The sequence below is a fragment of the Hipposideros armiger genome, unplaced genomic scaffold (genome assembly GCF_001890085.2).
Source record: "Hipposideros armiger isolate ML-2016 unplaced genomic scaffold, ASM189008v1 scaffold_1022, whole genome shotgun sequence".
In the NCBI taxonomy this organism is placed as follows: domain Eukaryota; kingdom Metazoa; phylum Chordata; class Mammalia; order Chiroptera; family Hipposideridae; genus Hipposideros; species Hipposideros armiger.
Genome location: NW_017732372.1, coordinates 84,755 through 110,289, shown reverse-complemented (window position 1 = coordinate 110,289; position 25,535 = coordinate 84,755). Strand labels below are relative to the sequence as shown.

Here is a 25,535-nt window from a genome sequence, read left to right as displayed (position 1 = left end):
AAGAGTTCTATACTGGTAATTCTTAATTTCTATTAAAGATTGAGTCAAATTCTCCCTTTAGTAATGTAAATAAATGATGATCATTATAACAAGGCATTGTATATATTTCTCAATAATGGTCTTGATTAATAATCTGTCTCCCAAGCTCAGAGAATGGAATGTTCTACCACTGTTCCTTCCAAGCTTGGGCTATTTGCCCTTTGGCCGTGTTAGGCTCCTGCATTGCTTTTGAAGTTCATAGATGTGAACTCCAGAAGAATGGCATCTGCTGGACCAACTGGACACAGTGTGTTCCCCTATCTCTCCAGCTTCAACTGCCCTCTGCCTTTTAGAACTGATGCTCAGATGTGTTCTGTCTAATGCTAACTTTATAATAGGGTGGAAATAATTTTCTGAGCTTATGTTATAGCACTACTGTGGAGATTCCTGGGGGACTGAGGTGCAGCCAACTATATAGGTTATTTGCCTTTATTTGCTTTGAAAAAACAAAAGTACAATATCCTAATAATCTACTCCTCTATCTTTCAACTTATTTTTTCTTAACTGTTTTGACTGAATTGTTTTGTCATTTGACCATTAATAGACTTAAGTCTAACCTAATCTAACCTAGCTTAATTGATCCTTTAAGTAGACTTTTCTAATTGAATTGGCAATAGTTTGGCAAATTGACCAACCTGATCTTTCTTCCTCTAAGTATCTGGCATTAGGAGCAGCCTTACCTCTTTCAAGGGTAGGATGTCCACTATGCATGATGTCTAACTAGAAAGCACTTCATGCCTTGGACACCAGAGGTTTGAGCAAAGTAATATAATACACAAAATGTCAAGTTTACTTTAAAAAAGTAGATCACCTAAATGTTTCCTTCCTGGACTGTAAGAATGCTTTAGTAATTCCAGAAGAGGTTTGTCTTGATGGCTTGGTTTTCTGCATTTTTCTTTTGCCATTCTGAACGGACAAAATTTTCATATGACTTAAATATTTCATAATTAGTTGCAATGTAATTTTAACATAGCTAACATTCCTCCACCTTGAAGCAAATTCACAGGAAAACAGCTGTTTAAAAGAAATTGGCTTGATGAACTTTACTTCCCTACAATTTTAGAACCCATTTTGCACTGGGAATTTTGACAGCAACCTGTCTGATTTGAGTTTAAGAAAATAGAAACATAATTTTATTTCTGGTTATAAATTTTAGAATTGTTCTAGCATTTCATCTGAAATACATTATGTCTCTGGTACTACTTATGCCTAATTCAGCCAGATTCCCTCTGCTTCTTTATAGCATTTAGTCCTCAAATACGGAGAGTCCTTTGAAATCACCAGAGGCTGAACTCAGAGAACTGTCACTATAGGAAAAGGGTTTAAAAATGGATTCAATTCCATGTAGAAAGTCCAACAACTGACAGAGGAGACAAGGCTTCAAGGATCCCATTTCTTTCTCAGACCTTTAAATTCTACTTACCATTAAAATGATCAAAAGACAAATGTTCCTGAGGAGAAGCCAATCCATTCCTTCGGATTTCTCTTTCACACAAACCCCAGGGAGATTCGATTTTAGTCCTAGTCGTCTCGGGTCCTGAATTCAGCTCTTCAGCAAGATGTGCGTTGAGATGGCCTTTTAGGATGTCATGGCTTTGATAAGTCTGGTGCTCTCTGGACAGAGGAATGAAGATGCTCTGTAATGACTCTGTTTCCCCACCCCCGAACTCCTGGGCTGGTCTGGAAGGCTGGCATTGTTTGGGCTCTGGTTAAGAACATAGACACACCTTGATTCTTATTGCAATGAAACCCTTTGTTGGACACCAAAGAAAACTCTTACAGAGCGAAGACAAGATTTATAGGGAAGATACCCAATGAATAATAAATTACTCACAACATGAAAAATAATTAAAATGCTAGGGCCTATCATCATGCTGAATAAAATTAGTAGGCTTCTTCTTACTGCCAACATTGTAAAAGCAAAATTACATATACTGACAACACACACACACACACACGTCCACTATCGAACCAACTTCAAGGAATGGCTCTTTGAGCAGAGGGCATTGTGAAAAGGCACCAGGCTTGAAGGATGGTGTTGGGAGAAAGAGAGAATAATGAAACTCTCATCTCTTCATTCAGGTGATTCCTGCTTCCCTCCTTAAGAAATCTTACAGTTGAACTGCGTCCTTTAATTTTAAAGATGTTCTGAAAAAATGAGGTAAAGACAAAGAAACTGATTTCACTAGTATGTTTGTTTCCACATGTTAGCACCTTCTTTCCTGAACATATGGTTGAGCCCAAATGATATAACATTAACTTGTTTTAAGGTAAGCAAAGTACAGAATCTGCTCCCACATGGCATTTCCACTGATAAAAAAGTACATTATATGAGAACACCTTTTAAACTCTCATAAATAATTATTAAGAAGAAACTGAAATTTGGAACCTGAGAATTTAAGGGAAAAAGACCAAAGCAGCATCTGAATATTTTTGGAAATCATTTTCATTTTTTATTTCTCACTCCCCCTTTGTTAGGATGGGTTTAGAATAGGGTATAGTTTCCTCATGAAAGAATTGCAGGTTGGCAGCAACCTCAACAAACATAAAAATAAAATGTAGCTAAAATGTTGTCCAATCACTAATATGGGTTGATTGGAAATTTTCACAGGAAACTGCATCTTGTCTTCACTACCCCATCACTGCCATTCAGAAACAAGGCAGGTCCTATTTCTAGTAATGGAATGTGTTCTAAATAGCACTTAGTCTCTTGAGAACATTAGTTTAGCATTTGGGGAACAGAGGAAAGAGTCTAAGCAATTAGAGGGCTGGCATAGTATCTTAAAATAAAGAGAAATGAATTATATGTTGAGATATTTATGAGAGAGCAGGAAATTATATATAAGCAATGGGAAAAAATGAATTGTTGCAAAAAGGTAGTATTTGAATATATCTGCCCAAGCCAAACCTTATATTTTGAGATACCTGCCTAATTAAAAAATATCTAAGCTGACCAGATAAAGCACATGTATAGTATCATTTTTTAAAATACATCTCCAGGTGGTCCTCTAGATTGTTTAGAATGCCAACAGACATACATTCACTGGATGGTTTATTGACCCACTATTTCATTGTATGCTAGATAGGTCTTTAAACCAAGAGTTATGGAAAGCTATGTTTGAGTAAATAAGCATTACAAATTTTTTTATAACCGTTTTATATCTAACTGAGCTTTCATCATCATTTTCATGATTTTTTGTTCAGAGGTTTGAAATGTGACAATTGTATCTACCATTGAATACTATTGAATGTCAGCTATAATTTAATATATACAAATAGTCACGGGATGTGGAGTACAGCATAAGGAATAGAGTCACTGGAATTGTAACAGCTATATACGATGTCAAAAGGGTAGTAAATTGGGGGAGGGGGATTATCTCTTCGTGAAGGGTGTAAATGTCTATTACATTGTTTTGTGCACCTGAAAGTAATATAAATAAATAAATAAAAACTCATAAAGAAAAAAAGAAGAAAATTTTTATTTTATAACTTGGTAAGAACAGCATTAAATTATTTTTACTTTTAAGATATATCCTGTATCAATAGTGCCAGTGAGCTTTGGGCTTTTGTGGCACAGTGGCATTTTCCGGTTGTTGTTTCTCTGTATGTGGTAAGTACAAATGGTGTTGCTACTTGAGATTATTTCTAAAAGACTGGGTGGCATGAAGTGGTTCTCTCCAATCCAACCTACCAAAGGCTTTTTTATTGGGTATAGCTGTGTTGTGGCCTTTGTTTTTATTTTTGTACAAAGCATTTGAATTATTTTGGAATAAAGAAAGACTACGAGATTTGCACTGTACCAGCGAGTGGGGATATTCCTTGGCTCAATGTGCTTATTTCTATCTTTAGAAACATACCATAAACATCTATGGAGATGGTTTGTGTCTTGTGGAAATTTAATGTGCAATACTACTTAAGATTTGAATTATTTAAATGTAGGAAGAGAATATAAAGTTTTTCAAGTAAACGGAATATCAAGCTTAAAAAAATATATGGTTGACACCTTCTTTCTGTGTGCCACCCAGTTTGTCATGGTCCACGTACATAAAATTATTTTTGGTGTCTGCATCAAAAGGGGAATATGAAAAGATGGCAGAAAATATACAGAAATTTCAGTGCTTCCAGTGCTATGCTCTGGGCCATCAAGCAGAAATAAATGTAGGAGCCTTTTTTTTTTTTTTAAGATTTTTTAATTGGGGAATTGGGGGAGGGGAACAGCGTTGGGGAATCAGAGAAGGGGAACAGACAAGTTGCTGTCCTTTTGTTCTTCAGTCTAGTTGTGGAGGACGTCACTTCACTGGCCCATATTGGCATTATCACACTCTTCCCGGGTGAAGCAGTCACTCACCAGCCATTGGACGGCCGCTCATGGCAGCTCACAGCAGCTCACAAAAACTCATGCCCTCTGCCGGCCAGCCAATGTGGGAGACTTTTGATTGCAATGGGAGTTAATACAGAACAGTAGAGAATGGGAAAATCCAACAAGGATTCGTTAGTGGATTTATGGCTATAAACAATGGGTCATTCAGAGCTTAAGAATGAACTAAGGGATCTGGGAGAAGTCAGTTGTTGTCATGATGGTTTTATTTCCATAACTGCTTCCAAGTAGGCACTGAGACAACCTATAATAGTGTATTACACTAAGATGCATTGTGCGGAAAGTTGACCATTGTTTAGCTGGCTAAAGAAAATTATTTTTGTTTTATTTCAGTTAATGTTGAGCTAGAATAACTTAACTTGCCTCAGAGAATGAATGAAACAGGCCTAAATCCCTATGTGTTATTGTTTTTCACAAGGAAAAAATTACATCCTTCCCTTGCTGTGCCTGATGGAGATACTTTACAAGGGTTTCCACCCTTTGTGTTTATACGATTGGTTGATTTATTCTGAAATATAAAGTTTTTTATCTACCTGAGTTGCTATTTATAGGATGAGTTTCAAAGAAAAAAAACAAGCAATAGAAATAGGTCTTAGATTATTCAGGTGACTCCTCCAGATTTTCCCATTTGTAACTCCTGAATTAAATGGTCCCCAGAATTTGAATCTGGAAATTACTGTCATGAGCAGATGTGAAAGACTGCATGCAGTACCTGAGAAGTGGCCGCTTGATGTCCAGGCACCTCATTTGTATTTACTCCTAGAGAAAGTTGGAGGCATGATCTCAAAGTAGAATCTCCAAAGTATTTCCATTTGAAACCCTTTCAAAGGCAGAGCTTGATCACGGTTCTGAGCTCAGATAAATAGCAGCAGCTACTTCTGTTTCTCTTGTAGGGTACCAACCATGCTAGAAACAGAGCATGAAATATTAATGTTTATAGATATCCTGGAGATTATTTAATCCAGTCTCTCCTCCCTAAACGCTCTCCTACCCATGTTATAGGAATAGCACAGAGAGGCTGTACAGTTTATTGGTGCTGAAGATAGGGCAAGAATTTTACCTTCTGTTTTATAGTCGATTTATATAAATACCAAGCCTTTTTCTAGTATTGGCTAGAAAGTGAAGGCAAAGTAGAAAAAAGTTGATGTCTGAATGTTATTTTTTTAAGAAATCCTTTACATATTTTATAGTTTACCAAATCATTGAGATTAATTGCTGGCTCTGCAAGCAGATTTTTGTCCTATTACTTGTTTGTCCTATTATTTATGTTTGATATCGAACCAGTAGCATTTCATTTGCTCATATGAAAATGTACATTGAATTTCAGGGATGCTCTTGATATGTAATTAAAGGTCTGGTGCTTCTGTAATATTGTCTCATCCTGATTCCAAAGTAGTGGGACATTTTCATTCTCTCCATCACACCCATTTAAAAAATAGTAAGAGCCCTAACACTTATACTGTTAAAAGGAATGCCACAGAAGACAGCTAATTCAATATGTTCCAGTACGAATTCTTCCTGAAAAAAAAAAAAAGACGTGTAATCTATACAGGCCAAATATTATGAAAATGATGTTAAAGTTTTCCATCAAATTACCATGGTTTAGGGTTCATGGTGAATATTATTTAAGTTGTCAAGGGACAGCTGTATTTCTTGAAAGCGGATAGAGGAAAGGAAATTTAAAAATATTTATGTGACTAACATATGGTTGTCAAATGCAGTAGGCAAGTAGTTTCTAGAGTTGACTCAAGCGAAAGGATTTTCATTGGCATGAGCCTGAGAGATGGACAAAAGGTAAACAAAGCTTGTCTTGGTTTTGACCTAGAGCAGCTGCTGTGAATACATGCCTGACTGTTCACCTTGAGATAATGGCACTGAGGATAAACAACCTGTCTCCTCATTAAAGCCAATTTATGTATGCCAACACGGGTGCCAGCACACCGGGTTATTTAGTTATGTTAATACCATAAGTATGATGCTTACACCCTAAAATCATACACCCTGACAGAGGTGCCTTGTTGATACTCTCTGTGACTTCATGTCCTCAGTGTGGGATGTCATTCAAATAAGTGCAGAAAGAACAGCATGGCTTTTAGCTCTGCATTCATTGAGTGTATTACTTACACACTTATTACATGCTTGCTGTATACTTACACTGAAGAATGTCATCTTAGTCCTCCCCCTGACTCCTGGTCATGACCACGGTGGCAGCAGTTCCACAGTGTGGTATTTACTTAGATATCACTCTGGCTACTTTGATGGCACTAGCAGTGAGTGCCTCTCTTTGGCAATGTTGTGATGTGTATATACAATAGTTTATCTTTGATGCTGTTAGTTATGCATCTAGCAGACTGAATGGGACCTGGGCTCAAGTTGTTTGGGATGAAATCCAGGAATAAGAAAGTCAAAACCTAGGTGGTGCTTTTTGAAATACATCCCTTGAACCACTTGCACCAAAAATCTTTTGGTCCATTGTGTGGAGAAAATGCAGATTTCTTGACCTCAGGTTTGCTGAATCAGAATCTGTGGGGATGAAGCATAGAATTGTTCATTTCTGACAGGCTTTCCAGGTAATTCTGGGATTACAGGCTGAAGTTTCAAAACTACTCAGCCAGAGTAATTAACCTGGGCCTATGGGTGGTTCGGGGAGAAATGATAACAGGTAAACAAGGACATTTTTCTGGTATGGTAGGATTAGCATCTCCTAATTGGGGTGTTGGTGGGGGGAAGTTATTGGCCATTTGTGTTTCTTTTCATGTGAAATATTTACTTCCTTTTTCCCATTGTGTTACTGACGTCTTCAGTATTGATTTATAAACACTCTTATTTTTTAAAGATTTTTATTAAAAATATAGCTAATATACAATATTATATGAGTTTCAGGGGTACACCATAGTTGCTCAACATTTATAGACCTAAAGATGTGATCACCATGATAAGTCCAGAGACCGTATATACCATACTATGCTATCACTATATTACTATCAATATATTCCCCATACTGTAAGTTACGACCCCATGAGTTACTTGTTTTATAGCTGGAAATTTGGACCACATACTGCCCTTCAACTTTCCCCCTCTTTTTAATTTTTCAACTACAATTGACATTCAATATTATTTTATATTAATGTAATGGATACAGCACAGTGCTTAGACATTTATATAACTTAAGAAGTGACCCCCTTGACTAGTCTAGTACCCTTCTAGCACTATACATAGTTATTACCACATTATTGACTATATTCCCTATGCTGAACTTTATATCCCCATGACTATTTTGTAAAAACCAATTTGTACTTGTTAATCCCTTCAACTTCTTCACCCTGCGCTCAATCCCTTCCTATCTATCACCCCAACAAATCTGGTACCCATCTGACACCATACATAGTTATTACAATATTATTGACTATATATTCCTTATGCTACACCCTACATCAGCATGACTACTTTGTAATAACCTATTTGTACTTCTTTTTTTTTAAAGATTTTTATTGGGGAATTGGGGGGATGGGAACAGACAAGTTGCTGTCCTTTTGTTCTTCTGTCTAGTTGTGGAGGACGTTGCTTCACTGGCCCAAGTTGGCACCATCATTGCGCTCTTCCCGGGCGAGGCAGATCAGTCGCCGGCTTCTGGACGGCCACTCACTGCGGCTGCTGGCCGCTCACGCTGGCTGCTGGCTACATACGGTAGCCCATGGCAACCCACTGCCACAGGGGCTGCACCCTCGCCGTCGCCGGCGACTCACGGCAGCCCAGCTCCAGGTTGAGCTGTTGTTCAGCATCTTAGCTGTAGAGGGCAGTGTCACTGGCCCTCATATGTGGGATCCGAACCGAGGCCCTCTGGCGTCCCAAGCCAGTTCTTAACCATCGAGCCACTCGGCCAGCCCTGTTTGTACTTCTTAATCCCTTCCCCTTTTTTCACCTCCACCCCCAACACCCTCCCATCTGGCAACTATCAAAACATTCTCTGTATCTATGAGTTTGTTTGTTTATTTTATTATTTAGATTTCACATATAAGTGAAATCACATTGCACCTGTCTTTCTTTGTCTCACATACTCCACTCAGCACAAAACCCTCCAGGTCCATCCATGCCACCGCAGATGGCAAGAACCAATTCCCTTCCATGGCCGACCAGTATTCCACTGTATATATGTACCACCTCTTCTTTATCCATTCTTCCATTGATGGACACCCAGGCTGCGTCCACATCTTGGCCATTGTAAACAATGCTGCAATGAACATATGGATACACATCCCCTCAAAGTAGAGTTTGGGGTTTTTTGGATAAATACACAGAAGTGGGATTACTGGGTTCTTCTTTGTCTCTTGTTATAGCCATTGTTTTAAAGACTATTTTGTCTAGTATAAGTATTATTACCCAGCTTTTTGAATTTTTTTTTTGTTTCCATTTTCATGAAATATCTTTTTTCATCTCTTTACGTCTGTGTGTATGTCTTTCAATTTGAAGTGAGTCTCTTGTAGGCAGCATATATAAAGGTCTTGTTTTCTTATCCATTTAGGCACCCCATGTCTTTTGATTAGAGCATTAAATCCATTTACATTGAAAATAATTGTTGATAGATATGTACCTATTGCTATTGTATTATTCAAACTTTTGATCTTCCCCCCCTCCCCCGCCCCCATCTTAAAGAAGTCCTTCTAACATTTCTTGTATTCTATGTTTGGTGGTGATGAACTCCTTTAGTTTTTTTTTTTTTCTTGGTCTGGGAAGCACTTTAATCTGTCCTTTGATTTTAAATGATAGCCTTTCTTGGTAGAATAGTCTTGGTTGTAGATCCTAACTTTTCATCACTTTGAATATTTCCTGCCAATTCCTTCTGGCCTGCAAAGTTTAATATTGAGATTACATGGTTTTTCTCATTTAATCTGTTTCTGTGGTTTGTTACATAGACTGAATTTTCAAATGTTAAGCCAATCTTGTGTTTTTGGTTTTAAACCCAGATTTGGTTATCATCATTTTTATATATTACTGGATTCAGATTGTGGATATTCTACTAATTTTCTAAATAGAATAAAATTCTATTTTCTAAATAGAATAAAATTCATTCTAAATGAATGAAATTGTTATGTAATTTTATTTCCTTACACTGACCTTATTGAACTTATTTTCAAAGTTATGATAGCCTTATGAAATTAGTTGGGGATTGTAATGTTTTATTCTTTTATCTAGAGGAGTTACATAAGATTGACATTATTTCTTCCTTGATTCTTTGGCTCTTGAGACATTTTGGATAAATTGTACTTTATACTATGAATTTTCCCACTTCATATGAATCTTCCAATCGATCATCAACAACTTGTTTATAATATCTTCTTATTATTTTCTTAATATCTGTGGAATTCATAGTGATATGCTATTTTAAAGAGTTCTTGATATTTTTTATTTCTGTGTTCTCTTTTTGTTTTGATCAGTCTTACTAGGTATATAAATTTTATTCGATTTTTATTTGTTTGATATTGTATGCCTAGTAATTACACTACTTGAACTCTTTTTAGGTATTTTTCATCTTTATATTGTTTCTGCTTGATTTTACCCATGAAGGTCTACTAGGATTGGCCCTGGGTTACCTTGAATGTACTGTTGTATTCTCTTTTTTGGTGCTCCTCCATCCTACCTCATACCCCCAGATTTCTATGGAGTAGGAACCTTAGTTACAGAAAATAAAGGTGACATTTTTAAGGAGTCTGCTTTTCAGACTGACCAGTGATGTGGAATCAGGTTCCTATAAGAATGCTCTCTAATAATGCTATTGCTCGCCTATGTTGTTAGATCTTAAAAGAATGTGTCATTTACTTTTAGAGTAATCTCCTGTTCATAAGAGATCTAGAGAAATATTTATTGGCTGTAGAATATCCTATTTCTAGTCCATATTTTAGTGTATTTATTGGACATTTGTGTGTGTGTGTGTGTGTGTGTGTGTGTGTTTTCAAGGGTAGAGGGGTTGGCAACCATTTTTTAGTTCTTTTTGAAGATGGATTATTATTTTCAACTATTATTTTTATCAAACATTGTTATTAAATTTCATAGAGTTGCATAAAGTAAAAATGTCTTGACTCTGCTATCATTAGTTGAAAACCTCATTGTCTTCATATTCATCACTTTTGTTAATTTTTATTGTGTAGAACTTAAAATATATTTTATTGTATTTATTTTATGCAGTTTATCCTAAATTATAACTTCTAGTTCATCATGCTTTAGTTGTATTTATAGTTAAGGTGAATGTCCTATGCCAGTGTGGCATACTGAAATGGATAAAGATTTAGAACTTGTTCAAATTTCAGAAATTTCACTAACTTGGTTTGTTTCTGTGGGTTAATTTATCTCTGTAAATTGCAAATTTCTTATCTACTCATATTTCCTTCCCTGGCAGATTTTGGGAGATTAAATTCGATGCCTTTATGTAGAGAAGCTACCACATAGTGCACTCTCTTTGAATGGCCCTCATAGTTTCTAGTGTATATATCTTTAACAGACTTGTTATTAAAAACCTGCAGTATTAGGTATAGATATGTTATTTTACTACACTTATATATTAATATCCAGTTTTAATGGCAGTCATTATATGTGAATTTTCCTTTTTGTTTGCTACTCTTGTTTATAGCACATTGATTTCTAACAATTTTGCAACTGTTTTTATTCTATTTAATTGATTTTTAATCCTCATCTTGGTTTTAATGATTTTAAAAATACATTATTTATCTTTAAAAAGAACCTGGCTCATTACCCTTATTTCACAAATAATAATGTCTTGGAAGAAAGGCTTTTAGATTGTTAATGTTAAGAGTGTTGCAAAGAGAAGTCTAGCCAATTAGTCACCTAAATGGGACTTATTAATTACCTAACTTGGCGTGAATTCCACATTGCAAGGTTTACATCCTGATTTTCTAACCTTACATTTATTTTTGTCTTTATAGTGAAAGCAGATCAGTTTTTCTGGTGATTGATGTTCAATAATCATGTTTATAGATGATGATTTAAAAAGATGAGTATCAGTTTCCAGTGGGGGAAGTTTTTCATGGGGTACTTACAAAGTTAGTATCCTCTCTCCAAAGGATGCTCTTCCTTTGCCATAGAAATCAAGGTATCAATACAAATATTATTCATTGATCATAAATAGAAAGCAAAGATAGTTAGATATTTTGACATGCCTTTCATCTTACCCATAGGGATATTTAGTAAAATATTTTTGCCCTATGAGAATGAATACCTTTATCTATGCTCCCAGAGAACAGCATTCAGGAAAGTCCTGAACTTTTACATATATTTGATTTCACCTGTCAGGTGATATTTTGATTTGTCAATCTCACATAGTTCTGGGAGCATTTTGCTATTACTAGTATGATTTTTGTCATATGAAGAAAGCCATGTTCTTGTCCCAATTTTTGGGGACTATTTTCAAATATTTGAAAAATGTTAAGTTATATTTAAAAACAAAATATTTTTCTTTAGGTTTATCCTTTAATTCTAATTATAACTACTAAGGTCTAATTTTTAAATATTTTGTCTTTTCCCAGATCATATTTAAGACAACTGGTCCAGGAGTAGTTTATAATCTGACAAAAATTAAATTATGTTATCCTTTAGTTTAAAGAGGCATTATTGTGCCAAAGAACAATTCAGAAAAAGAAGTTCTATTGGGAATAATGGGAATTTAAAAAAAAGATTTTTATTAAAATACAGCTAACATAAAATATTACATTAGCTTCAGGTATACACAATATTTATTCAACATTTATATACCTAAAGAAGTGATCACCATAAGTCCAGCAACCATCTGACACCATACTATGCTATCACAATATTATTGACTATATTCCCTAAGCTGTACATTACATCTTCATGACTTATTTGTTTGTTTGCTTTTTAAAGATTTTATTGGGAAATTGGGGAAAGGGGAGAGTGTTGGGGAATTCGGGAGGGGAACAGCCAAGTTGTTGTCCTTCAGTCTTCATTGTGGAGGGCACAGCTAGCTCAGCTCCAAGTCTAGTCAGCAGCTCAGGGCAGCTTAGCTCAAGGTGCTGTGTTCAATCTTAGTTGAGGGTGGGTCCGACCCACCATCCCATGCGGGAGTAAAACTGGCAATTTTGTTGTTAGGAGCACGTGCTCTCACCAGGTGAGCCATCCTGCCACCTGTTGGCAGCTCAGTTGCAGCTCAGCTTGGGTGCAGCCCACTGGCCCATGTGGGAATCAAACTGGTGAGCCTGTGGCTCAGAGCTCACGCTCTTAACCAACTGAGCCACTTGGTTGGCCCATGACTTATTTGTTTTTTACCTGGAAATTTAAACCTGTTATTCCCCTTCACCTTTTCCCCCCTTTTAAATTTTTCAATAACAGTTGACATTTTAAATTAACTTTATATTAATTTATATTAACTTTAATATCATTTTGTATTATAGCATTTTATGTTAATTCAATATTATTTTATATTACATTTACATTTAAAGTAATTATTGATAGACATGTAGTTGTTGCCATTTTATTATTTATATTTTTTCTTTTCTTTTTTTTTTTTTTCTTTTTTCTTTTTTTGTCTTAAAGAAGTCCCTCTAACATTCCTTGTAATACTAGTTTGGTGTTGATTAACTTTTTTAGCTTTTTCTTGTCTGGGAAGCTCTTTATCTGTCCTTCTATTCTAAATGATAGCTTTGCTGGGTAGAGTAATCTTGGTTGTAAGTCCCTGCTTTTCATCACTTTGAATATTTTTGCCAGTCCCTTCTGGCCTGCGAAGTTTCTGTTGAGAAATCTGCTGACAGTCTTATGGGAGCTCCCTTGTAGGTAACTAACTGCTTTTCTCTTGCTGCTTTTAAGATTCTTTCTTTATCTTTAACCTTTGGCATTTTAATTATGACGTGTCTTTGTGTGGCCTCTTTGGGTTCATCTTGCTTGGAATTCTGTGTTTCTTGGGCTTGATGTTGTCCCATAAATTCTCTCTCTCTCTCTTTCTTTTCTTTCTTTCTTTCCTTCTTTTTTTTTTTTTGATTCTTTTTGCTGTTCTGATTGGGTGTTTTCTGCTACCTTATCTTCTAAATCGCTGATTTGATCCTGTGCTTCATCTAATTTACTGTTGATTCTCTCCAATGTATTCTTTATTTCTGTTATTGTAGTCTTTATTTCTGACTGGTTTTTTTTTAAGTTTTCTATCTCCATTTTTATATTTCCTATTTCTTTGTTTAAGTTCTCCCTAAGATCATTGAGAATCCTTATAACCAGTGTTTGGAACTCCATGTCTGGAAGATTGCTTCTCTACATTTTGTTTAGTCCTTTTTCTGGAACTTTGTTTTGTTCTTTTGTTTGGGAAATGTTTCTTTGTCTCCCCATTTTGTCTGCCTCTCTGTTTGTTTCTAGGTAGGGCTGCTATGCCTCCTGGTCTTAGTACAGTTGCCTTATGTAGTAAGTGTCCTGTGGGACCCAATGGTGCAGTCTCCTTGTCACCAGAGCCGGATGTCTAGGCATGTCCCTTGTGTGAGTTTTGTGTGTCCTCCTATTGTAGTTGAGACTTGATTGCTGTTTGTATAACCATGGGAGGGATTGACCCTCAGGCTGATTGGTTGTGAGGACTGTCTGTTACTACAGTGGAGGAGCTGTTGTGCAAGGTCTGACCCTACAGAACAGGGTTCACACTAGCAGGGCTCTGGGGCCTGCCCAGTCTGCCCTTTGGATGTATCGTCCTTAGAGGTGATGGGTGATGCTCCTTTGCAGTCTGTAGGTTGCCACTGGGCCTACCAGCTTTGGGGCCTCCTGGGAGGGGACCTGCTGCAGGCTAAGTTCAGCTGCAGTCTGTGTCCTGCCCAGGGCTATCTGGCATGAGCCACAGAGCAATCCAGAGAAGGCCACCACCACATTTTGCTTGGAGGTGCCTTGAGAGGCCAAACCAGGAACCAAGGCCAGCTGTTGCTAGTGCTGGGCTTAGGGTTACTCAGCCAGTGATACGGGACATGCTGAAGCAAGATGCTTCTTATTTGGGTTTTGTGAATCTTTGAGAGATTTTAGGAAAGTTTGCAGTATGATCCAAGGCCGGCTGTTTATACAGAGCATCCACTGGAATGGGCTTATGTATATTTGAAAGTTGGGTGGGTCATGGTCTCAGGGAATCACTAGGGTGGGGCAGATGAAAAGTGACAACCAGTTGGATGGAGACTCAGATATGGTGAGCGCCTGCATCTGCACACAGAAAGGGGTAGTGCTCAACAACAAAAAACTGGCTTCTGCCAGCACCTCTGTCTGAAGAAAGCTGCCCCTCCAGCCCTCACCCTAAAGGTGGACAATTCAGTTTCTCTCCTTATGTCCCTGGCACCTACTGGGCTGCTGCCCTAGCACTGGATCTCAGAGCGAGTGAGTCTGTTAACAAGTAAGTCCATGCACAGTCCTTTTAAGAGTGCCTGGGAGTGCAGCTGCCCTCCATCTCACTCAGCCACAACTTCTGCTGGTTTTTATAGCCAGAAGTTGTGGAAACTTTTCTCTCTGACACTGAAACTCTGGGCTGGGGAGGGGCTGGGATTCATTGCTCCTCATGGGGGGAACCTCCACAGCTGAGATATCCCTCCCAATTTTTAATGGTCACATGCAAGTGTGGGACCAGCCTGTTCCACATCTCTGCCCCTTCTACCAGTCTTGAGTTGGCTTCTGTATGTCAGTAGCTGTAAGGCTTTGGTTCAGTTATAATTCAGACAATTCTCAGTGATGGTTTTTCTGTAGTTTAATTGTAATTGATGTGGTCCTGAGAGGAGGTGAACACAGCGTTAACCTCTGCCATCTTGACTGGAAATCCTCAAGAATGGTGGGAATTTGACAAGCAATATGATATCATCCATTCAATACTATAAGAATGGTTGTTACAGACCCTGTTAGTGCCCTCTCCATATTTTGCTCTTTTCATTTCTGTGTCCACATACCCAAATTCTGTCAACTCTTGTGTTTCTTTACTTCACTAGTGCCATAGCCACTTTGCCCACCTGTACAGCAGGCACAGGGAAGTCTGTTCCCAGAGGCACCCCTTAACTATTAACTAATGGTAGCTGTTGTCTAACAACATGATTTCTTTCATTACTGGGATGATTTAACTCTGTGGTACATGAGTTAAACTACACTGGCTCCCAGGGTTTTCTCCAGGAGGTCTGAGCTTCAGTTGTTCATGGTAACAACTGGCTAATAGCTCACATTTTATTGACTGCTTTCCCTTCCCTGTTTCATCTCCCCATTCCCTACCTAAAAGCCCTTTTAGATTGCCCTCACATCCTGTCTCGGGGTGAACCCAATCTAAGATGTAATTGAAACAAACTGAGAAGCACAGGTCAGCAATTTATTCACCAGAAACTGGCATTCATTTTGAAAGTGGTATCTACTAATTTGAATGCAGCAAAGTATTTTCTTTTGAAAACTGTGACAAGTTACATTCTGCATCCAACGAGATATGAAACTTGGTAAGAATTGGAACCTGTCATTTTGAGTAATTCTGGGAAAGTTCTCAGGTCCTTGACTATCCTAGGTTTTGTATGAGGGGAGATGACTGGGACACAGGCATAGTGTAGTCTTGTCATAATTAAGTCTTGTTTGTAAAATTAAGGAAAAGTAAGTCTCCCAGGATCAGCTAGAGTTTGTTTTATTTGAACTCAATCATCAAGCACATGCCCAGAAACTGGTATAATTTTCAAATTTTTTGAGTAATCGAATGTCTCAATTTGTATTTATTATATGTGAGTTTTTTTCAAGAGATTTTGTAATGAGATTTGAATTTAACCCTTTCATTGAATTAATTGATTTCAAGGTTTTTCTCCAAAATGTGTCAAAAATCCACAAAAATTAATAACAGTATTTATATTTTTAAGTAAATACAGTTGAGGTGTTATGTTTTATTAAAATAAATGATTACTTTAAGGTATAAACATTTTCTATTGTTATTCATTATTGAAAAACACAAAAATATAGAAAAATGTACATCTGCTTTGTACATCCTTTCTGGAACAGAGCTCATGGAGTAAAGTCGAATGCTGCAGTCAATGGCATGGAAATATCATTTGACTATCATCTAATGTTGCAGCAAAAATGTTTTAATCTATTGCTTAGGGCCCTTTTTCCAATTTTTTAAAAATGTTTGTTTTATTAAATTGCCTAGGGTTTTTGTTTTATTTTTGTCACCTGTTTTGCTACCAAGCTGTTATGGTCAAAGCAGGTGGTAGTAGTCCCTCATTAATAGAGCTAACTATAGGCTATTAACAACCACTCACTCACCTGCATTATTGCAGTAGCTTTCTAACTAATTTCCTTGATTCTGCAATTTCCTTCGAAGAGTTTCAACACTGTAGATAGAGTGGTCTTCTAAAAATACAAATATGAGCAGAGCACCTCTCTGCTTAAGCTTCCCAGTGGCTCTCCATTTCATTCAGGGTTCTTATGGAGGAGGCCTGGAAGGTCAGACTCAATCTCACTCCTTGTTATCTCTCAGACTTCATTTCTTATTACTTTCCTTCTTTCAATCTTTCTAGCCACATGGGTCTCCTTCTTCCTTGAATACCCCAAGCATGTGCCTGCCCCAGAATTTTTGCAGTTTTGCAGTCTCCTCTGCCTGAAGTGCCCTGTACCCAGATATCAACATGGCATGTCCCCTTTATGTTCTTTAAGAGTCTGCTCAAATATTGCTTTATGACAGAATCATGTCTCAACTACTTTGTATAAAAGAGCGTTCCTCCCATCCTGTATTCCCTATCCTCAATTGCCCTGCTTTATTTTTCTCTTGACCATTTACTGCCATCTAACACACTATATATTTACTTGTTTACTTGTTTCTTGGCAGACCTCCTCCAGCCCTTCCTTATCCTGAACATAAACTCCATGAAGAGAAGGACTTTCTGTGTTTTGTTCACTGTCATATCATCACTGGTTGGCATAACTATTAGGCATTCATCTGTAGAATGAATAAATAAATGAATGAATGAACAAGTTGGTCAAGAAAAGAATTCCTGAGGAAGTGGTATATAAATTGCTACCTGAAAGATGAAAGGAGGCAACCAAATGAAAATGATGAGGAAAGATTTCATGCAGAATGCATACCAGTTGCAAAGGTCAAAGCATTTTCTTAATCTATTTCTTCTCATCTCCATTACAACTATCGTACTCCAAATCACCATCATCTTGCATGCCAGATCAAGCAAGTTCCTGTATGCTATTCTAGGCTATGTAATGAATATTCATTGACATTGTTAAAACAGTGAATTAACTTAATTTAATTTATATTTTAGATCGTTAGGGGAACATCATCATTTAAAAGTTGAGTAGATGGGGAACAAACAGAAAATAAAAAGAGAGTAACTGATGAATTGCAAATGATATCTTGAGAAGATGGTGTTATAAAAGTCAAGAAAGAAGAGTTTTTCATGGAAGAAACAATAGTTTCTTTTTTCAGATTCTTTCCAGAAGTTATAAAAGGCAAGGTTAGAAAAGTGGGTCTTGTATTTGACACTATATGTCTTAGACATGAGCCATTTTGATGGAATAATGGGTGGGTGTCGAAGTCTGATGGAACATGGGGAAGAAACGAAAACATGTGTGCATGAGTCTTAAAAAGTTTGGTGAATATGATTTCACTTATATGTGGAATCTAAAAAACAAAATAAATGGACAAATAAAACAGAAACAAACTCAATATACAGAGAACATTTTGATGGTTGTCAGATGGGAGGGGGGCTGGGAGATGGATAAAGAGGGGAAGGGATTAAGATGTAGAAATTGCCAGTAATAACAACCATCATAGGCATATAAAGTACAACATAGGGAACAGTCAATAATATTGTAATAACTATGTATGGTGTCAGATGGGTATTAGATTTACTGGGGTGATCATTTCATAAGTTATAAATGTCTAATTACTATGTTGCACACCTGAAACTGATATAATATTGTATGTCAAGAGTAATTTTAAAAAAATTAAAAATAAACTAAATTAAAATGTGTAGGAAAGGCAAAACAAAAAAAAAAGAATTTTGGTGAACAAAGAAAAATTGAGGCTGCAGGTACAGGGAAGGGTGCTGATGGAAAAGTTCCAAGAGGTGTTAGATAGATAGATAGATAGATAGATAGATAGATAGATAATAGATAAATAGATAGAATAAGGAAGAGATTATTAGGGAAGGAGCAAAGTCCTTGAGCATAAATAGGGATTGTCTTTTTATATGAGTAGGACTCTAACCCCATTGTAATAGGCAGGGGAGAAGATGGCTTCACATGCAGGTGCATGTGTAGGTTTGGCAGAAGAAGATGAATGGGTTTGAGATCAATGACATATTTTCTCAGTAAACAATAGGATTGGATCACCAACTATGAATGAGTCAGGATGAGGAGGTGTGGGAGGTTTGAGGACAGAGAAGGTATGGAATAGTTATATGGTAGTTATGTGGTATAATGAGATGGAATGTCTATCAGCAAAGCAGAGAGCATTGGAAACATTTGATACTACTCTGAGACTTGAGTTTGAGTATTTAAAATGAAAAATATCAGCTCACTTGAATCATTTATTTAGCTGTTTTTGTGCAGACAGAGATAGAGGGTGAATGATTTGGGATATGAAAAGTGCAAGGGGGTCAAAGGTATTCACCAAGAGGTGACTATATGAAGCTAGATTAGACAAGGAGGGAAGCGAAGCTGACAGATAGTGAGAAAGTGGTGGGAGTTCAAAAAACGGAAGCTCTGATGAAGGGGAGGAATTGCAACAATTGGAATACTTAAGCAAGTGAGTTGGAACGATAAGGAGGAAGTGAAACTGAGACATCCAAGGTACTGCCATGCTTGGTTATGACAAAGAAAAGGGTGGCTAAGGAGGAGCGTGGACAATGGGGGTCTAGGAACTAAGAATCTGAGGTGTCAAGTGCCTCATCTATGTGGTCATTTAAGTTACTGTGAACACCCTTAGTAGTTGGAAAAATCAGAAAACATTGTGGGTCAAATATGGGTCTTTGGTAAAAGTGGGGACATAATTAAGAAGTCAGTAAAATGTTGCAAAGAGAATAGAGGGAGGAGGATATAAGCAAAACACATATACCTGAAAAGGGTAAGGTTTTCTGCAAGATGAAGATGAAAATGGTCTGAAAAGGGCATTGGAGAACAAAAAGGAGATGCACCCCAATAAAAATGAAAGGATATGATTTTAAAAGCAAATGAGAAGAAAAGCCATTTAAAAATAAACAAAAATAAAAAAATAGAATATGAAAGAGAATAAGGTAAAAGCATAAAGATGCTAAAAGTATGAAATAAAAGTTTAACATGTAAGCTATTTATAATTTACTTATTTGTTCAGGGATGCTAAAGACTGTGCCCTGACATTACTAATTACTAAGCAACACTCCAGAGAGCAGGCTCCTCAGGAAATATGGAGAAAAAAAAAAAAAAGCAAGGAAGTAGAAAGTGAAAATAATTTTTTTTTTAAGATTTTATTGGGGAGTTGGGGGAGGGGAACAGATAAGTTGCTGTCCTTTTGTTCTTCAGTCTAGTTGTGGAGGACGTCGCTTCACTGGCCTATGTTGGTATTGTGATCATTGCACTCTTCCCGGCTGAGGCAGATTGGTCACCGGCCATTGGACTGACGCTCATGGTGGCTCAAGGCAGCTCACACCAGCTGCCAGCCACTCATGCAGGCTGCTGGTAGCTTACGGCAGCCCACTGCAGTCCCACTGCAGCTTATACCATCACCGGCGACTCACAGCAGCCCAGCTCCAGGTCGAGCTGTCATTCACCATCTTAGCTGTAGAGGGCACAGCATCACTGGCCCTCATGTGGGATCCAAACTGGGGCCCTGCTGCTCAGAGCTGGCATTCCAAGCCAACTCTTAACCAATGTGCCACTTGGCCAGCCAGAAAATAAATTTTAATAGTATGGAAATAAAAAAAAAATTCTTCCCTTACGTGGGCTGACAACGATAACTAGATTTGATAACTTCTAATTATTTTTATAGTCTAAAACCCAGCTCCCCTTAAAATTCAGAAAAGATAATGAAAGCATATATGTATATATGCTTTTATTTTATTTTTTTTAAGAGAAAGCTTATAAGAGTTTATTTGAGCCAAACTGATGACAAATGCTAGGAAGCAAAATCTCAGCAGATTGAGAAAATGCTCCAAGGAAAGCATATTAATAATTTTATTGTTATAAACATAGCTCTTTGGAAATCACAAACCAATCTAAAATAGCCACCAATTGATCAGACAAGGAACTAACACCCAAATAATCCAAAAGTTTTGTACTAAAGCTTGAAGGAAAGCATCTTGTCACCAAAGATGAATATCAGAGTTTAAAAATGCTTGCAAAATAGCAAAAGAAAAATAAGTTAGACTAAGTACAGCTTGATGATACAGTGTTTAGTAATTCCAATATAACTAAATGGGGCTCCATAGACAATTAAAAAATAGATTGTTTATTATTTTGAAATTATTTGATGGATAATAGGCTAATCCATTCATGCTTTTGTCCTAACATAAATGGAATAATCTAGAACTAGAAGACATATTCTATTATATGGGTACTAGTAATCTATGTGGACTGTTGTATTCCAGTGTAATGTGAAAGTCTTAAAAATACTAGAAATCCCCAAAAGGTTGGAGTTTATTTAATAGGCCTGAGAAAATGTGGAAATACATTTAGAAGTTTGTTTTGGGTTTTAAATGTCTTCCCCAAGTAGCTATGGCCATTTTAGCCGATGATTATAACACCCTTATCCTCCTACTAAAGTCAAAGAATGTCCTACTATTTGTTATAGACTGGCTGACACTCAAATGTTGGTATAAATTCAGAAATGAATTGTGTATATAATTTAAAACATCCAGTCAGAGTGAATTTTTTGAAGCTATGTAGTTAAAGTTCTGTCAGAACATTACATTGAATGATGATTATGAGGCTAAAAACTTAAGCATGAATGTAGAACAGATGTTCAGAAGGGCTATACATAACCCCAAATGAATAGTTTTTTTCTATAAACTTCTCAGTGCAAATACAATTACATCAACAACATGGAAGTTAATAATATGTAGCAGATATTTCTGAAATTCAATGTGAAAATTAGCATAAGATGGTATTTGGTTGATATGATATAATAAATTATTCATAATGCACTAATTTTTACCCCCAAAGACTACTATCACTTTAGAAAGTCAGGTGCTTTATAAACATTAAACACTGTTTTCAAACTATGTATACATAACATTTAAATCACTATTTCTTCCTTCTCTTTTGTTGAGAGCAAGTTGTTCTGAAATTCAGCTTGCAATGTGGATTTGAATGATAACTATTTACTTATAAAATAATTTCCATTTCTTTTCTTAGGTCTGTGGAACAGCTTAAGGTCTATAAATCAAAGCATCTAAAAGGAAGAATTAAATTTTCCCCAAAGGCTGTTAATTGAAAAATAACATGTATTTAAATGACTGTTAGAATGGTTGATGTCTTTAAAAGGTAATTTTAAAACTTAGGAATACAAAGTTAGAATATCAGTGTGTAATCCAAAAGCAAAGAAACAAAGAAACAAACAAACAAACAAAAAACCCAACAAAAATAACACACCAAAACAAAAAGCAATTTGATTTGAAAGTGTCTTTCTAGAAAGGTTGATGACTAATGCTGCCATTTTTTTCTTATATCTCCCATGGTTTAATGTAACTAATGAATCCTAATAACAACAGTTATTAAAGACGGTCACTCTGGCATTTGTTAGACAACCTAAAAAGTCTATCTGGAAGATACCAGGAGTCTTAAGAAAACACTTTTGATGATGTGTCATATCAAAGTGACAAGTAAGTTACTTGTGGTTAGATACCATTCCCTTTCATTAATTAATTAACTAGTAATTAATTAATAATTACTTTTAGTTCTTCAAACTCCTGGAACCAAGCATACGTAAGTATATTTCAATAAATACCTTATGATTTTATTTCTGAAAAGGTTACCCATCATTAACGTAACCCCTGAAATGGGAGGAAGGAAGAAAAGAAAGACGGCCTGTGAATGACTTTATTTACACCTCTGCATTTTGGCATGCTACAGAATATCACAATTTTACATAGTCTATAGAGTTAAAGTAAGAAGTATATTGTGGCTTTGAAAATATTGACATCATCTGCTAACATAGAGCAAAATTGCTCTAGGCAAGTAATTCACTGCCTAGCCCCCATCTGACAAGCGTTGGACGTTGAAAAACTATTCTTTGATCTTGTAAGACCCTAGGAAATTTGAGTAATTGGGGATAATACTCCTTAAAAGATTTTGTCATGTTCAGTTTTACTTTAGTGAGCTCGTATTAATACTAAATTTAGAAAAGAGAAAAAACACCCCTTTATCATGCAAACGTAAATTTACCTCTGGCTGAGGATGCTTTGATTCTATTTAGAGATTTTTAACCAAATAATACCAGATAACAAACACACAGAAATGACATACCATAAATAGTACATTACTAAATTTTGAAGCTAGAAAAATATATTGTACTATATACTTTGGAATCTACAAATTGGAGCATATATAAGCCAAGAGCTTATTGACAAATCAAATCAGGAATGTAAAATGTATGCTCATGAGAAAATTCAGTTGGGAGTGGGATAGAATAAGGAAATGGGGTTATCTAGTGCAATTTCATTCATGTTAACATAATATCATCAACTCTGTTAAAAGTTCCTATTGATCCCTTCCAATCAGCAGCAGAGGGTTGTTTTAAAAAGTACTGAACTTAAGTAACAGTACAGTATTACTTTACTGAACAATTCTAACTTTCCCCATTAAACATTTTACATTTTCTAAAATCTTTTTTTTTTTTTTAGATCCCCTTTAAAACATTTCCCAAAGCTTAACAATACTGCAGGCTTCAATTCACAGCTCAGCTTAAGTAAATTATTTTAACTTGAGAGATATGTAATAAAGAGCTGAATATAAGTCAATAACACTTACTAGAAACACAATCTGAAAGTACAATGCACTTCCCATCCACTTCCTTGAAAGGTAATCAATCTACCTCTAGGGAGGACAACCATGTCAGTTGCTAGTTGCTTCAATCTGAGAAGTACACTTGGCAGGTTTTCCTTTATTAAGACTAGAGTCAGAGTGGTAAAGGGAAAAATGAGTGTGATATGCTGCAACCTTACCCATATGCAATATTAATCAATACTGCATCTACACTAAACAGAAGCTAGAAGCAGAAAAGACCTTGACTCCATAGGAATTGTAGCTGCAGCCCCATCTCAAGATTCAGGCTCAGACGATGCCAGGTTATCCTAAATGGATCTCACCCTGTTGCCACTCATATGGAATTTCTCTCCTAGGAACCATTTCCTAATTTAAGATTTATTTTACCTTTTGCAGTGATTAAGGGAGGAGAGCTTGGTGGCTTGTGGACCTGGCTATGTAACCAGATTTTTTTTTCTTTAATGGTTAACCTTGGTCGGAATATGTGGTTGGATTTTTATTTACATTATCTGTGAAACTGACAGGGCATTTGTCGCAGGTTTCAAATTCTTCCCACATACATGAACACATATTGCATGCTGAGTGCTTTTGAAATATTGCCTGAGCAAATCAAAACAGCAAAGGAAATTATGCCAATTGCCGTCTTAAGGCCAGTGCTTTTACATTACCGAGTTTTACTTCTTCCACGTGCTGGAGATGCTCTACAGGCCACACAGAAACAAAGAAGACCCTACAGGCCTTACTTATAGGCACCAAGAAAAGCCTGTCTTAAGTTTTAGTTCACTGTCAGGATTCCATTAGTATTAATATAAGAAAAACGTTTACAAATGCTAGGGAGAGTTCTTGCCCAGCAGCACTGTTTCCACTTATTTTTCTCATGTGGCTTCTCACCTTGCTCCACAATTACCTTAGCGCCTAGTTGTACATCATAAATCATATTGTTAGCTGTTTGGTTGGTGAGAACCGAACCGAAATCACAAGTACCGAGAAAAACTGTGCTGGAGTCCTGGTTACTTAGTATACTGTACTGTATTATACTTGGTGATTCGACTCCGGGTTGCACTAGGGGAGACGGACTCAAGGGTCTGGCCAAAGTGATAGTCAGAGGAGCCCCTCATATGACCAATGGTGGCTGTTCCCCCCATGCCACTACTCAGGCCCATGCCTCTTCCTAGATTGCTCAGCCCGATGCCGCCACCACTGACTCCAGCGGCACTGCCAATCAAACCACTACTGACTGTGCCACTGCCTCCAATTATCCCAGCTGGGCCACTAATGCCAGTTATGCCAGAGCCAGAAACAACCCTCTCTGTCACAATCACATTGTGGGCATTTGATAACTCGGGATGCATACTCAGGCTGCCCATCATGCCAGAAGTTGGTCGAATTACTCTTTCTGTGACTACCACATTTGAAGACTCTCTGGGATCAGGGATGGTCAAAGTAGTGGGTAGACTTGAATTTGGTGCTATAACCCTTTCTGTCACTATAATGTTTGACCCATCTCTCAAGTCAGGCATCTCTAACATTCCATGAAAGTCAGCGCCAGAGATTGGGCCAACCACCCTCTCTGTCACCACCACGTTTGAGGCATGTCGATTATCATGAACATGGACAGAGGGCTTCAGAGTGCCAGAGGTGGCGTAAGACTCAGTTACAGTGACATTACCATAGCCCACAGGATCAGGAATAGGCATAGGATGTTGTACACCAGGTCCTGAGGGGTAGGCATTCTCAGAAATGACTGTGGTAGTGCCGTAACGTGAGGAGATGGGTGGGCGTCCGCCAGCAGGAGGCTCTGTTCCCTGCTGAGGGCAAATCGGTTCAGCGCTGTCAGGTGGCCAAGAGGGGTCAAAGTCTGGGTAGGGTTCAGCTTCCTTTCCCAGGCTGATATCTGCCAACTTCTTAAATTTAGGCCCCAGTGTATCCAAGAAGCTGTCATCAAAGTCTTCTCCAATGAAGCTACAACAACCCACAGAGCCAGCGGAGGAACCTACACCTTCAATATCATATATGAGCAAACAGTCATTGGATGGACGTCCTTCATCTTCATCTGCATAAGCATATGCTTTCTGAATTTGTAGAGGAAAAAGAAAATGAAATTCTGAATACATATTAACAATAATAGAAGTCTTTATCATGTGTTCTTCCAGGGCATTAC

At 37.1% G+C, this 25,535-nt stretch overlaps 1 protein-coding gene across 1 annotated transcript in view; it reads right to left on the bottom strand.

The window, feature by feature from the left end:
* Positions 1–22,473: 22,473 nt before the first annotated feature.
* The window catches only part of DSG1 (desmoglein 1), a 53,758-nt gene continuing 50,696 nt past the window's right edge, over positions 22,474–25,535 (bottom strand). Inside the window, exon 12 of the mRNA XM_019631624.1 lies at positions 22,474–25,446. Within this exon, the coding sequence (XP_019487169.1) occupies positions 24,385–25,446 (1,062 nt within the window). The 3' untranslated portion in view covers positions 22,474–24,384. The remainder of the gene's footprint in view (positions 25,447–25,535) is intronic.